The 15,618-nt window shown below is 36.8% G+C and overlaps 1 protein-coding gene across 1 annotated transcript in view; it reads right to left on the minus strand.

The window, feature by feature from the left end:
- The window catches only part of Dora (zinc finger SWIM domain-containing dorado), a 495,561-nt gene that overhangs the window by 41,441 nt on the left and 438,502 nt on the right, over positions 1–15,618 (minus strand). Inside the window, exon 23 of the mRNA XM_090399467.1 lies at positions 5,510–5,690. Within this exon, the coding sequence (XP_090255593.1) occupies positions 5,510–5,690 (181 nt within the window). The remainder of the gene's footprint in view (positions 1–5,509; positions 5,691–15,618) is intronic.

A 15,618-nucleotide genomic window follows, 5' to 3' on the forward strand; every position in this document is an offset into this window, starting at 1 on the left:
AGTTTATTCGGGAGCAGAGTCCAAAAAACGGCCTGTGACTAGTGGTGTGCCACAGAGTTCTGTTCTTGGACCACTGCTGTTTAATCTGTTCATTAACGATATAAGGAAGGGTCTAAGTAGGACAGTTCATTTGTTCGCTGATGATGCAAAGTTGGGTAGGGCGATAGTGAATGCAGAAGATGTCAAAGTCTTGCAAGATGACTTAGATAGATTGGAGTTCTGGACTAAGGAGAATGGATGTCAATTTAATGTGACAAAATGTAAGGTTATGCATTTTGGAGTGAAAAGATTAGCAGCAGTATACCACATTGGTGGAACTGTACTCCAAGAGATTGATGAGGCCAGGGACTTGGGAGTGTTGGTGGATAGGGAGATGAAGTTTAGGGGGCACATTGCGAAAGTAGCTAAATCAGCTCATCAACTCACTTGGTTGTTGAAAAATACCTTGACGAGCAGAGAAAAACAAGTTATTGTACCTCTGTACCGAGCCCTGATAAGACCTCATCTCGACTACTGTGCCCAGATTTGGTCACCTCGGTTCCTTCTTGATGGGGAGGAGGTTGAGAGGATCCAGAGGTGAGTGACTAAGATGATAGCAGGTCTATGGAATGAACCATATGAGAACAGGTTGAAGATTTGTGGGTTGCAGAAACTAGTTGATAGGCGGAAAAGGGGAGACATGATTGAGATATTCAAATTGCTAAAATGATTCTATAGGATTAATTCAGATGATATTTTTGAGATCAGGACTGGTGGTGGTGGGAGAACTAGGGGACACCCATGGAAGCTGGGCAAGAGCGTGGTTAGCAGGGGTGTTAGAGCTGGGTTCTTTACTTTTAGAGTGGTAAATGAGTGGAATAAGCTGCCAGAGTCTGTTGTGGGTGCTATGACAGTGAGCGAGTTCAAGGCAAGTTATGATAGATACTGTGAGAATGTTGAACAGCTGCATGAACATGATGCTTAGGGCCTCCCTCGATGAGTCTAAGGACTCCTGGAGTAGCCCGTGGTAATAATAATAATAATAATAATAATAATAATAATAAAAAATGTAAGAAAGCTAAACACTGTGTAAAACTAGCTAAACAAAAGTCACTAGAGGACTTTAGCACGAACATAGAAAATAAATATCAAGAAGATGGCAAGATATTCTGGAGGTTGTTGAAGAAGCTCAGAAATGGAGGAAAGAGTGTTGTAAAAGGAATTAGAGGTGATAAAGGTAACATGAAAATGGGAGAAAAGATATTCTTGAAGTATGGAGCAATTACTTCGAAAAATTGCTAAGTGAAACAAGCAGTAATAACACAGTGGTAAAAGACACTCAACAGGCATATAGTCAGGAATACATATCCATATTTGAAGTAGAAAAAGGCATCAAAGGCTTGAAATGTGGAAAGGCAGCAGGAGTAGATGATATTTGATCAGAAATGCTGATGTATGGTGGTATAAAAGCCTTACAGTGGCTGCACTGCATATTTCAGAAAACCTAGAAAGAGGGACGAATTCCCGATGATTGGATTAGAGCTCTCATAGTACCCATATATAAAAATGGAAATAAAACTGAATGTGAGAATTACAGATGCATTTTATTACTGAGTGTTCCTGGTAAGATATATGCAAGTATACTCGAGAAACGGTTGGGAAGGATTGTAGAAGAGAAGCTTGGTGAAGAACAAGCGAGATTCAGGCCAAATAGAGGCTGTCAGATCATATTTTCACTTTACGGCAGATAGTTGAGAAAGGATGGCAATATAACAAAGATCTATATTTAAGTTTTGTTGATCTTGAAAAGGCATATGACAAGGTGCCAAGAGAGAAGCTATTCAATACACTATGGTCATATGGTGTCAATGGGGCATTATATCAAGCAATACTTAGTCTTTATTTGAGTTGTAAGTCAGCAGTTAGAATTGAAGGTAGTACAGGAAGATGATCCTTGTCTCACACCAGTTAAATCTGGTGTGAGACAAGGATGTACATTATTCCCTTTGTTATTCATTATTTATATGGATCACATTATGAAGAAAAGTGGTATTAAACATGATATCAAAATTGGAGATGTTAATGTCAGCTCTTTACTTTATGCAGACAATGTTATACTCCTAAATAAATCCCCTATAAGTCTGCAAGATTCCTTGACTAAATTGAATAACTATTGTAATAGATATGGTATGAAGGTCAGCAAAATGAAAATAGGCAGAGTTGTTGAAAATGTCAACTGCATTGTGAACAGAGAACCTGTGGAACAGGTAAAACATTACAGCTACTTAGGCACAATTTTTTAGTGAAGATGGTAAATTAAATATGGAAATAGACAACACAATCAACAAAGCTGGTATGGTAGGAAGTCAATTGAATAAATTCATATGGAATAAGAGAGAAATTAGTCGGAACACTAAATTAGCTATATACAAGACAGTGTTCAAACCAATTTTAACTTATGGATCTGAGAGCTGGGTCAGAAGTAAAACACTTGACCAAAGATTAGAGACCACACATATTCGAGTCCTGAGAAAGATTAGAGGCGTGACCAGATGGCATCAATGGCAATATCATATTAAAAACGAGAATATTAGGAAAGAACTTGATGTTGTCAGCATCCAGGAATGTGTTAGCAGAGCTAATCTCAGGTGGTATGGTCACTTAAACAGAATGGGCAAGGAAAGATTAGTAAAACAAGTGTTCTCTGCCAGGTTGGCAGGAAAACGACCCAGATCTGATAATGTTGGAGTCTTGACAAGTAACAGACTGATTTGGAGGAAAATTGTAGATAGGAAGGTAGTAATGATGTACATTTTTCATGTAGTACTATCATATCCTATACACCCCTTGAGGGTACATGGCAGGAATTTGATGATGATGATGATGATGGATTAATTTTACTAGTTTTGAATCTTAAATTAAAACTGTTTTTGAAGAAATTGTTTACTTTGAAAATATCTCAGATTTGAAATTTTGGATAATGACAATGTGTGCAAATACACTGACTCACATTTAAAGGATCTAGATTGATCAACAATGTTTATATGAAGAAAAAGATAAATTAGATAAAACTGTGATGAAGTACCTACAGCAGTATTCTCATGAAATGGGCTTTCAACTTTTATTGTATAAATAGACTATGCTTCTTATTTTCACGTGGACACCAAAGCCTAACATTGAACAAAGCATTAAAGTTCAGAAAGTATTGCAAAATGCTATTTGATGTTACTAAGATATGCTTGCAGACAAATTGAAGAAAAAACTTGTGTAAACTACATTGTTTAAATGCAATTTTTCCAAATAAAAAACTCGTGTTCAATCATCAACAATAAAAATCTTTACTGTTTTTTTGATTTTATTTTAATCATTTTTAATTTTTCTGTGTACATTAGTTAGTATTTCTGGTGAGATTGCAGCAAACAAATTACCCTCGCCAACCAATACTGTAATTGTCTGTTTGGAATGTGTTACATTATAATGTATTATTATAATGTTTTAAATTGTGCAGTTTTGCATAGCATGGAACATTTTTTTGATACTTATTAACTGCACTATGAAAGTATTATTGTATGCGAATTAGTTTGTAAATAAAGTAGTTTTTTTTTTTTTTTAAATAACATATATTAGCATATTCAGTTTTACTCTGAAAATCTGACACTCCTTTCTTCTGACATCTCAAATTCTACACATTTAAATGTCAGGAAACAAAATACAGAGTAAAACAGGTAATTTCAAGATGACAGAAATCTGAAACAATGATCATTTATAGGCTGCACACTTCGTTTTCAAAAATACTCTGGCTCACATTCATAAGTTTTTCTGGCAAAAATTTCTCAAGCAATTAGCTTATACCTTTAAATGTTTCTTTCAGGCAAGCTAAAGTGTGTGTGTGTGTGTCTAAAAATTAAAAGAATTGCATATGTATGTGTGTGTTAAAAATTAAAGAAAACTGAAAATTTCTCATACTTAGATAATACAACATTAGCTTGCAGTTGCTTGTGTGTGTGTGTGTGTGTGTATGCAGACTGACTTGGTTTATGAACATGTTCAATAATTTTAATGACTTAAAACACCGAGAAAATTAAGAATAAAAGTTTAATAAGAACACAACTAGTTTTGTTGGTAAGCCAACTTCATCAGGTGTCAAAGCACAAAGGTATATACAAAAAGACTGACTGAAACATGACACCACCACAACAACAGAGCTTTCAAAAACTGTAGTTAAGTTTGAATTGGAGTCTGCACTGCAGTTCTAGCTACATTAATATGCGTGTGTGATCTCGTGAGAACGCCAATACTGAATAGCAGAGCTATGAGAGTCTGGTAAATTGTAACTACGGTTGCTATTCATGTGGGTAGAATTGAGGACGATTTCTTTTGGCTCCAGGATACATCTCTCAAGTTCATCGTAACATTTGTGAATATTAGAAATTAGATTCCAGTCTATTTGGTGTTGGCGGTCTTCATCAGAGTTGACAGAGAACAAGACGTGGCTGGCGAGATGCTGGCTCGGATTCTATTATAAGAGATGTCTCTTTTGTGCTCTGAAAGCTTTCTCAAGATGGAGAAAGAGTGATTTATCAGTTTATTTATCTTCTTTACTTTACCAAAACTCAGATCTATCCTTAGTCAGCCCAAAGAAAAACATCACAATCTTCAGTTCCCAGGAGTGTACAGAATTATTTGTAGTTGTAGTAAACCATATTACGGACAAACTGATAAATCAATCTTTCTCCGTTTTGAAGAGAACAAAAGAGACATCTTTTATAATAGAATCCGAGCCAGCACCCTCGCCAGCCACATCTTGTTCTCTGTAAACTCTAATGAAGGCTGCCAACACCAAATAGACTGGAATCTAACTTCTAATATTCACAAATGTTATGTTGAACTTGAAAGACGTATCCTGCAGTAAAAAAAAAAAAACGCCCTCAATTCTACCCACATGAATAGCAACCTTAGTTACAATTTACCACTCTCTCATAGCTCTGCTATTAAGCTGGTGTTCTCGCAAGATCACATGCATGCATATAAATGCAGCTAGAACTGAAGTGAGGACTCCAATTTAAACTTAACTACAGTTTTTGAAAGCTCTGTTGTTGTAATGTTTCTGTCGGTCTTTTTGTATATACCTTTGTGCTTTGAAACCTGATGAAGTTGGTTTACAAACTAAACTAGTTGTGTCCTTATTAAACTTTTATTCTTAATTTTCTCGGTGTTTTAAGTCATTAAAATTATTGAACACACACACACACACACACACACATATATATATATATATAATTCTTAGTGTAACATGGAAAACCATGCTGTTATACAAAGAATTAAATTATGTTTGCCAACAGAATGCTTATTTACAATATAATACTTACTCATATCACACATTTAAAAATAAAATCAATAAGATATAACTCTAATTTATGGAGGTGTAATAATCATCAAAGAAGGTTACATATTAGTGTTCTGTAATATAAGAAAATGAAACAAAAAATCTGAATGAATTCTTTAAGGCATCAAAACATAAGAAACTCACATTTGTTGGCATTTTTGAATGAGAGGGGTAAGAAGATGAGACCTTAATGGCTGAGTAAGAGCTGGTGCTGAGCCTGGCCGAGCTAAGTAATGGCTAGCTTCTACCACAATATCATGTAAAACAAAGGGGCTAGCTACACTGTTGACTGTGCATATGCAGAATTCTTGAATATACGATGTCCCTGAAAAATATAGAAGATGAAATAATTATATCAGGATATGTTCGAATATGAAAAGAATGAACATTAATATATATACAAAATGCTGGAATAAGAACAAATGTTTGACAATTATTTGCTTACTTCCAAACTTAGACACACTGAAGTTTGAATGAATTGGAACAAAAATTCAGTCCCATCTGAGAGACACTTGCTGTTTGAGCTATTCACTTCTTAATAGAAAAAAATAAAACATCAAATAAATTTTTTTTAATGTGATGAGTATGAGGCAAAGCATGAGAGAATGACTAAAGTGAAAGATGCATGAGAGTAGAAGAGTTAATTACAAGGAGGAAAAAAATGAACATGAAATGAAAAGTGTTATGTGTGTGTGTATGAAGAGAGAGAGATGATGATGTAAGTAGGATGAATTTAAACACATTAGGATCTGTAAAAGAAAAAAAACTGATAAAGTCACTGTCTAATGAGTAGCACAATAAAACAATGGTATAAACACAGTCATCATGGGTCTCCAAATGGACTGCAATATTAATATTATATATATCTATATGACTACTAATGCAAGAAGCAACAAGAATATGGATGACAACTTCATAGTACTAATTCAAGTTGGTTTATCCGAAGATTATCACAACGTTCAAAAATTGGTTAACTGAATTGAGCACACAGGAAAAGAAATGAAAGTATATAGAAATATTCTCAGAGAACAGCAAGGGAAAAAGAGGAGAGGGAAAAGTGAAAGAATGGGTTTAATGTTTCTAGAGGATAATTATCTTAGCAGGTGATGTGAGACACTCAAAAAGGAATGTTTTGTTTATTTTTAAAATGCCAAAATAATATGATGTATTACTTTGTTTCTATTCAAATAAAAATACTTATGAGCTGTGACATTTTTTTTTTAGAATTTTTTTCTTCTTTTCTTTGTTATATACAGAAAATATAGCCTATAAGTAGTGCAGGTTGCCATTTAGAGCACTTGTGCTGAGATGTGAATCAAGACAGCTGCATTCAAAAATGCTACCTAAAGCTCAAATGATTGTGACTATATTTAATTATCACAAATTAGAAGTGGATAATTTGTACTGATGTGGGTTCATTATGAGAACAGCAAGAAAGAGATTGGTTGGTTTATTGGTGCAAGGACAGCAGAGGACATATTGGGCCACAGCAAAGGTTACAGCCTTATACAAGGTATTAGTCAGAAAAACTTAGTAAATAATATTTATGTATAAATATTAAGTTAAGCAATGGCATATTTACATATAAATAAAATTTATAATCAAATGTGTCTGTATAAATTAATTCATTGTAACAAATCAAAAACGTCATGTAATTTGTCTGAGTCTGATAACATCTGCATGATTGTATATGGCTTGGAAAGATAGGTAAAAAATTTCATTTCTCTCTCATGTGAAGTGTTGGCTCCACCAGAAATCCACAAATGATAAGACACATGATGCATTTTTCATACATGGTGGATCATCTTGTCTTGTCTTAAGCTTTTTCATGAACCATTGAGGTTCTTTAGCTATGGACTTGACAACCGCAACCGTCTTGAGGAAAAGGTGGTTGGCACTATGCCTCCTAGTGTGTCCTATATCTGTAGATGCATGGGGTTGGGGGATGAAAAACCCGAGTTTCTGGGTGAACCCCCCTCCCCCCAACCACCTCTGTATGAGACTGGCTAACTCACCTTTAATTGAAAGAGACCAGAGAAAGGTTCCTCACGTCTTGGACAGGAATCACAAGTCTTTCTGACCAAAGGACTTTGTCTATACCAACTGAGCCATGGAGGCACATGGTGGATCATCAGCCCTCAGTAAATAAGAATGTATGAGATGACTGTGATCTATGCAGAGCCTAGCAAGAACAACTTCCACTTTTCGGTTCCTATATTGACTAGACTGCCAATGCTTAATTTCGGGCTAAATCTCATGCAATTTGTTCAACAGTGCTTCCTGCAAGGAGTATTACCATTGGGCAATTAACTTTGATTTTATAACCTGTGTAGTCAGTATAAGGGACTGTCAAACAGTATGTCAAGAAAGTATGAACTGATCTAGCAGCTGCAATCTGCATTTCTTTTAATTCCAATATGGCTGGGAATTTAACACAAATGAAAATCAAAATTAAGGGTCTTTATTTTGTACCAAAGTTGAAGTACTTCACCAAGCACTGGATGTGGATATTATACCAGTTAGGAGATAGCCTGTAAAGAACTCTATATGAATTATAAAGATTCTGTAAAGATTCTATATGAATTATACACTTTTGGTAGAAGTGTTCTTTGATATGCACAAGTGCGAGCTGAATGGCATGCAACTCTGCTGTACAGTTACTGCAATTGAATGAGATCTGGTTGGAGATTATAATGTTAGGTAACACAGCAGCACAGTCAACAGAGATCTCTGATCTTGAATCATCAGTATAGATAGGCAAGAAATCAGCGTGGTCTGTTCTGTGCGAGACTTCTGTAGTTGGCAAAATGAGAGGTTGCATGATGGAGTGCAAACCTGCTATGGAGGAATGCTCTTTTGTTTAGTGCAAGTAATGTTGTATACACTCATGCCAATAGATTCCATAGCCTCTTTGGTATGCAAGTTAAAGAAGCTATGGAATCTGTCATGCAGGATCTGGAAGAGACTTAATTTTTAAGGTATAATTAAGAAAAAAATGTTTTTATTTAAGCGATAGACACAGAGAGAGTTCATTTGATTCAACATAAAGGTTTTGAATGGGTGATGTGTGGAAACCACTGGTAGCTAAATGGCTTCTCCGATGATAGATCAGGTCCAACCACTGGAGTGTGCTCTCCCTTGTAGAACTGTAAATCTGGGACCCATAATCAAGCTTTGAATGTACAAGTGCAAGATAAATACAGAGCAAGGAACATCGATCTACACCCTTTCGGTAAAGGATAAAATTCTGATGGTGTTCGGGATGTTCAATGCTTTTTTTGCACCCAAAGATGACGAATGTGTGTAAAGAAAGTGAGCTTTCTATCAAAGATGCATCCCAGAAACTTTGCCTCTCGAACAATGGGAATACTAGCTTATCCCATTCTTAAATCAGGATTGGGGTGGAGAGTGCATTTCCAGCAGAGGTGTACACAGATAGTTTTTTCAGCAGAACTAAACTAAACCCCATGAAAAAGAGCCCATGAAGAGACACAATCGATTGCTTGTTGAAGGTGTTTTTCAATGACCCATATATTGCAGAAGTGACAGTAAATTGTGAAATCATTGACATAAAGACAACTGCCTACTGGGGGAGGAATTGAATTCCCTTTAATAGTGAAGAGGGTCACACTTAAGACAGACTCAAGGAACCACCTCTTCTTGATGATATGGACGAGATAATGTGCTTCCCACTTGAACTTGGGACACACAGCTGGAGAGAAAGTTCTTAAAAAAAAAACAGGAAGTTGTCCCTTCAGATCAAGATTAAATAGGTCTTTTAATATGCCACATCTCCAGGCTGTGTCATGGGCTTTTTCCATATCGAAGTACACTGAAACCACGTCCTCATTTCAGGAAAGTATCTCTTATATATGTTTCTAGATGGGCCCAAATGGTCCAAGGTTGATCGGTGTCTACAAAAGCCACATTGTGTGTTAGAAAGTAGCATGCTGCTTTCCGAGTACCAGAGAAGTCTTGTATTAACCATTTTTACCAAGACTATAAAGACAGCTAGTCAGAGCAATAGGACAATAATTGTTAGCCTGGGTGGATTCTTGCCTTTGGGATAGCAATGACAATTGACTTATGCCAAGAGTTGAGAAAGTCTTCCTCTGTAAATATTATGTTGTATAGTAAGAGAGGATCCACAGAAGATGATGGGAGATATTTTATCATCTCGTATCATCAGGACCAGCTGCACTAGGGGTGAGAGATGAGAAGTACTCTTTTTAGTTCCTCCTTAACAAAGGCTGATTGAACAGTTCAATCCCCACTGGTACAAAAGCTTAGCTGCTGTTTCTCTTGTTGTTCTTTCAAATTCAAAATTAAAAATCAGGAGGATAGAAAACTTGCTGAGATCCTAGCCAAGTTTTCTCCCAAAGTGTCTACAAGTTTCCCAAAGCTTTCCATTCTTGACAGAGCAAGAATGGAAAGCTTTGGGATCGGCAACAATAATCTATTATGCTCCAATTAGACAAACAGGTTGTTCTGTATCTACCTTTCATCTTACAGATTTTATCCCAAACAGTTTCTGCATTGATTGTTTGATTAATCAATGATGTAAATTTAATCCAGGATTGTTTCTGATGTCTCACATAATGTACTTTGGCCCAAGCACATTTAAATATTATTAAGTTTGTTGTGGTAGGACATCTACAAAATATATCCCATGCTCTATCTTGATCTTTTTTGGCACTCTTGGTTCCACCAAGGCATTGGATGGAGTGGAAATTGAGATGACGTTTTTTGGAACTGCTGTGGTTGCTGCATGGATAATACAATCAGTGATATACTTCACTGCTTCATTAATAGATGTCTGGTTGACTGCTTCGTATTAAATTTTGCAAATGGGAAAACATATTCCAGTCAGCCTGGTCCATTTTCCACATGGACATCCATGTAGGAGGACATGGCTCCTGTGAAGACATAATGCTGATAAGAGGAAAATGATTGCTTCCATATATATGTTTTCATCAACATCTCATGTGAGCAGTGGAAAAGATTGTAAGATCAATTGCTGAATAGGGTGTGGGTAGGCATGTGGAAGAAAGTATTTGCTCTATTATTAATAAGGGAGAGGTCATGGTTGTTGAGCATTCACTCAATGATACGACCTCATCTATTTGTGTTGGCACTATCTTACAGAGTGTCCATTAAAGTCGCCCATTAGGAGTATGAGAGCTGAGGCAGTTGCATTACGAGATTATCAAATTCCATTTAATTTAATTCTGAATCCAGTGGTAAATATGTTGGGCATACTGTGATTAGAAATCCCACTGATAGGTGAACTGCTACTGCTTTCAGAGCAGTATTAAGCTGAACATAATGGAAAGGAGGAGTATGACTGCCCAAGGAAATAGCTACTCCACCATGAGTAGAACCATCTCCAGTTTTGTCCTTGCATACAAGAGTGATATTCTTAAAGATAGGGTCCTCACTGGGTTTTAAATAAGTTTCCTGCAGACAGAAACAAAGAGGTTTGTGTTTCTGAAGCAGGTTCTTGATATCATCGATACTCTGATGAAACCCATGACAGTTCCATTGTAAAAATTTTCCTTTGTTTAGGCTTCATAGACTTGTCTGATTTCTGGGAAGTTGAGGGCTTATCCTTGTCAGGTTTATATTTCTCATTAGATTTTGTAAAGTATGGACAACCGATGTCCATCTCTTTCTCTGGAAAAATATCCAATACACCTTCCGATGTATCAGCATCAATGGGTAAGTTCAAGTTGCTTCCAGTGAATATGAAAGAATTTTTCTGTGGGAGGGTCTTGGCTTTTCTTTAAGTGATAACTTTGCCATAATTTTTTCACAAGTGGGTCGTCTCTTTGAATGAGACCATTTTTGGAGTGGGACCATACATTGTACAACTGATGCACTCAACAGAACAATCACAATCATAAAGTTCAAGTATGGCGAAATTATCAAATATTGGAATAGACATGCAAGTTTGAGTTGCAGTTGACATTTTCTTAACTGTTACTTTCTCAGCATAAGAGGATCTCAGAGCATGTGAGGTGGTGGCTAGCTTTCTTCTTGCATCATGATATGCTCTATACTGTTTTTATGTTTTGTATTTCTTTCTCGTCTTTCCACTTCTGATATGTATGGTGGATAGCTTTCTTGACAGAGCAAGAATGGTTATCATGTTCTTTATTACTACATCAGCCACAGGTGGCTGAGCCAATGACAGGAATTTTGGACATGTCCATCTTTCTGGCATTTGAAGCATCTTAGTGGATTAGAGATGTACAGTCTAACAGGACAACTGAAATACCCTGCTTTAACAAATGTTGCAGGCTAAGGAGTATCAAAGATAAGGATGAGGTTTCTGGTTGGAACCAGGTGCCATCCCTATGGCTCAGAATGTGCCTCCTACCTGTCAACCACGGATCTTTAGCTTTGAACATATTTCTTCATCAGGAACATCTAGGAGAGTCCATTCTGAGATCACTCCTCTGCAGTAATCGAGTGTTTTATGGGGGGGAGGTGTAACTGTTATTGGTATTCCACCCATCGATGTAGCTCCAAGTAGTTTTTTTGGAATGCTGTTGACATGTTGTTTCCATGAGGACATTGCTAGAACATACTTTAACTTTTATTTTGGGAGAACCTGCCAGCCTTCTAGACCCTTTTTGAATGAGGAAGGGTGACATTTTCCCTATGCTTTTCACCTGCTGCATAGATGATTAGAAAAACTGTTACATTTGCACTGGTATCATGTCTTTTGTTTCTTACTTCTGTTATCAAAAGGTGTATCAATGGCATCAACACTTGGTTGGAGCTTTGATAGGCCCTGAAAAAATTGAGAATGATGGATTCCTGCTTGAGTGGTTTGATTATTTGTTCCACTCACCACAGGATAATACGTGGGTGCCCACTATCCGACAAGCAATGACTGTGCTTGGGAGTGAAACAGCAGGGTTACTCTGAACACTATGCCAGCACAACAGCAAGCCTTGGGCCCTGTCCCTGGACCATGTTGCAGTAAGGAGACTTACTGCAACATGGAGGGGGGGGATCCTGGTAGTCTTTCACTACTTTGGCCTCTGCTTCAGCAAAACAGGCAGTCCTTGAGGGCGCAGCCAGGATCAACGGTGTTGCAGTAAGTCGAGGCCAAAGTAGTGAAAGACTACCAGGATACCCCTCCAGATGTTCATGGGTCACACCGCATGGCAAACACTGCAGCAAGGCGTTGAATCCCAGTGATGGCAGTGGAAGATAAAATAGTGAAAAAGACTGAGGAGAAGTAGAGTGAAGAATACATGAAGAAAAGCAAAGGGGAAAATTGAAAAGAGCTAGTAACATCACTGGGAGATCCTCTCCACTATGAACAGGTGCCTCACACAGAGGACCAATTGCAGGTAGACAGATGGAGTATGAGACTTGTAGTTGACAAAGTGAGAGATTGCAGGATAGAGTGAAAATCTGCCATTGAGGGATGTTGTTATGTTTGGTGCAGGCAATGTTGTCAATATTCATGCCAAAAGTTTGCATAGTCTCTTTAACATGCATACCAAAAGCATGTATGGTAGTCTGATGTGTGTAGTATTGAGCTTCCCCATTGCAGAGAGAGACTAGCCCAAGTAGGATGTTCTGGAGATGCTTTATTTTTAGGGCATAATTAATGGATAAATGTTTCCATCTAAGTGATAGAGTTGGATCATTTGTTTCAACGTAGACTTTGAGTGGACAACGTGCGAAGCATCAGTAGTTATCCATATACCTTAATGATGGATGGGTTTCAACTGTTGCAGGTTATTCTGCCTTGCAGAACCACACACTTGAGACCCATAATTCAGCTTTGAACGTATGTGCACAATACAGATAAAGTAATGAAGAACGATCCACAGCCCACTCAGTAGGGGGACAGAGTGCAATGGAGATTCAATGTTCTTTTGCAGTTATTCCAAATGACAAATGTGTATAAAAAATGTTAGCTTTCTGTCAAAGATGAGACCCCAAGAACTTAACCTCAGGTGCTACTGGGATGATAGTTTGTCCCATTCTTAAATCAGGATTGTGGGTAAAGAGTGCATTTCTGGCAGAAGTGTACACAGAGTTTTTTTTTTTTTTTTGCAGAGAACCTGAACCAATGACAAAGAGCCTATGAAGAGACATGATCGATTACTTGTTTAAGATGTCTTTCAATGGCAAATTTTAGAGCGCACACTGCAAGTGTTATAAAGACTGTGCATCTCAAAGCTGCTATGATAAGAAAACACAATGACAAATAGGTATAAGGAAGAAGTGGTTGTGGCACCAATAAATAAAGCATTGTTCAGACTACACATGGACTATTATGCTCAAATTTCATAATCTAGTTTTTGGTGTAATGTGGAAGCATTGGAGAGAGTCCTGAGACAAGTGACCAAAGCAATATCAGGACTCTGAAATGCTAATTATTTAGAGAGGGTGAGAGAATATAAATTGCAAAGTTTGGTGGAAAACAGTGGTATAATATTGAGAATGGGGGAATTTTATTGGATTAATACAGAGAGAGAGAGATTATAAAAAGAATGGAAGGCAAGAGGGGAAGAATGAGAGGCCATCTCTGGAAGCTATGTAAAATTGTGGGGAAGAGGGAGATATGGAGTAATATTTTTACATGGAGTGGTGGGTGAATGGAATACATTACCAGAATTCATTGTGAATGCTGGGAGCATTAAGGAGTGTAAGGTTCAATATGATAAATATGCTGCAAGTTAAGCAGTTCTTCCAAATGAGTCTGCTGATTCCATGGAGATTGCTGTAATAATAATACTATTTTTAGCAAATGTATAAAGCAGTCAACTGTGCACTTGACTGTTTAATAAAAGTGTCATTACAGGAAGGGTCCCAAAGATTCAAAAAGAGGGAAAATGTGGGGGAAAAGAGGAAAAAGTTTCTAATTTCTGTATATCTGTAGCTGTGACTGAGGTAAATTATTGATTAGGATTCAAACGCAGAGTTAGGTTAATAGGACAGTGTTTTTCTATAAAGGTTACTCTAAGGGGAATTCCTGATTTTACAAATTACTTGCACTGTATGGTAAAGTGATGAAATATAGAGAGGGAGAACACTATTTCTTTTTTTTTTACTTTGCGAAAAGCATTTAGATGACTGCTACAAGGCAAATTGTTGTATAAACTAAGTAAGACAGAGATGAATAATACATTACTGATACAGACAGGAGATAGAGTATTTTTTTTTGTCAATCTCAGCCATCTGTTAATATCATCAAATCAACAGTTGAAACCAACAACGTTAAAACCTTGTAAGTTGTTAGTTTGAACACACAAAATCATATTTTTTATTTTGCTTTGGAAAAAAAAAAAAGTTTTAAGAATTAAGAAAGCCGTACCAAAACCTTGTAAAGTGAGAGAAAGCTTCCTTATTTCTACAAGTCAGTTTTTTTCAATACTACAGTTGATACAAAGTGATAACAGATTTGCAGTGTGGCCCTTAAACATCAATCCACCCCCCAATCCCATCCTCCAGATCTCTGTCTTCAGTGACCAATTATACAACAATCCAATTAATATAATATTATGCCCTTAGACCAAGATGCATAACACCACACTTGTCAGTATTGAATTGACACTTATTTGCTCGGAGAACCAGTGAAGTTCAAATCAGCCTATATACATGCTATAGCTATCAGCTATATCCTTTAACACCATCCCAACTTTGTATCATTAGCAGATACAGGTAACCCCTGATTTACAAAGTTCACTTTTATGTAGTTTTTTTCCACCACTGTATACATATATGTTACGCTGCTGTCTATATGTTGCTCTGCACCTGTGTACACGTGCCATATACACAGCACAATATCCAGCAATTACAATTTTATGAATGATTTGTTTCAAGATATTTTGTACACTGAATTAATATGAGAAAAGAAAAAAAAATCAATCGATAAAAATGTTCAAAAGATGTGAAAAAAAAAAAAGATATCTCCCATTTAATGCGTAAATTCACTTTACACAGATTTTTTGGAACACATCTCCTAGGAAAAACGGAGGTTATCTGTAATTGGATATTACCCTCAAGATCATTATCCAATATTACAGAACCCTGTGGTACACTGCTGGTCCCCCCCCCCCCAACACACATTATCAGACTCAGCATATTTGCATATCACTTTTTGATACCTGTCATTAAGTTACACTATATCCATGCTACATGTCAACTTTACATGTAGCATATAAAGTTGACATGTAGCATGCAAATCCCTTTGATTTTGTATAACAATCTCATGTGGAATACCT

The sequence above is a fragment of the Typopeltis vanoorti genome, chromosome 1 (assembly GCF_054136105.1).
Source record: "Typopeltis vanoorti isolate ZY-2024b chromosome 1, IOZ_Tvanoo_1.0, whole genome shotgun sequence".
In the NCBI taxonomy this organism is placed as follows: Eukaryota; Metazoa; Arthropoda; class Arachnida; order Uropygi; family Thelyphonidae; genus Typopeltis; species Typopeltis vanoorti.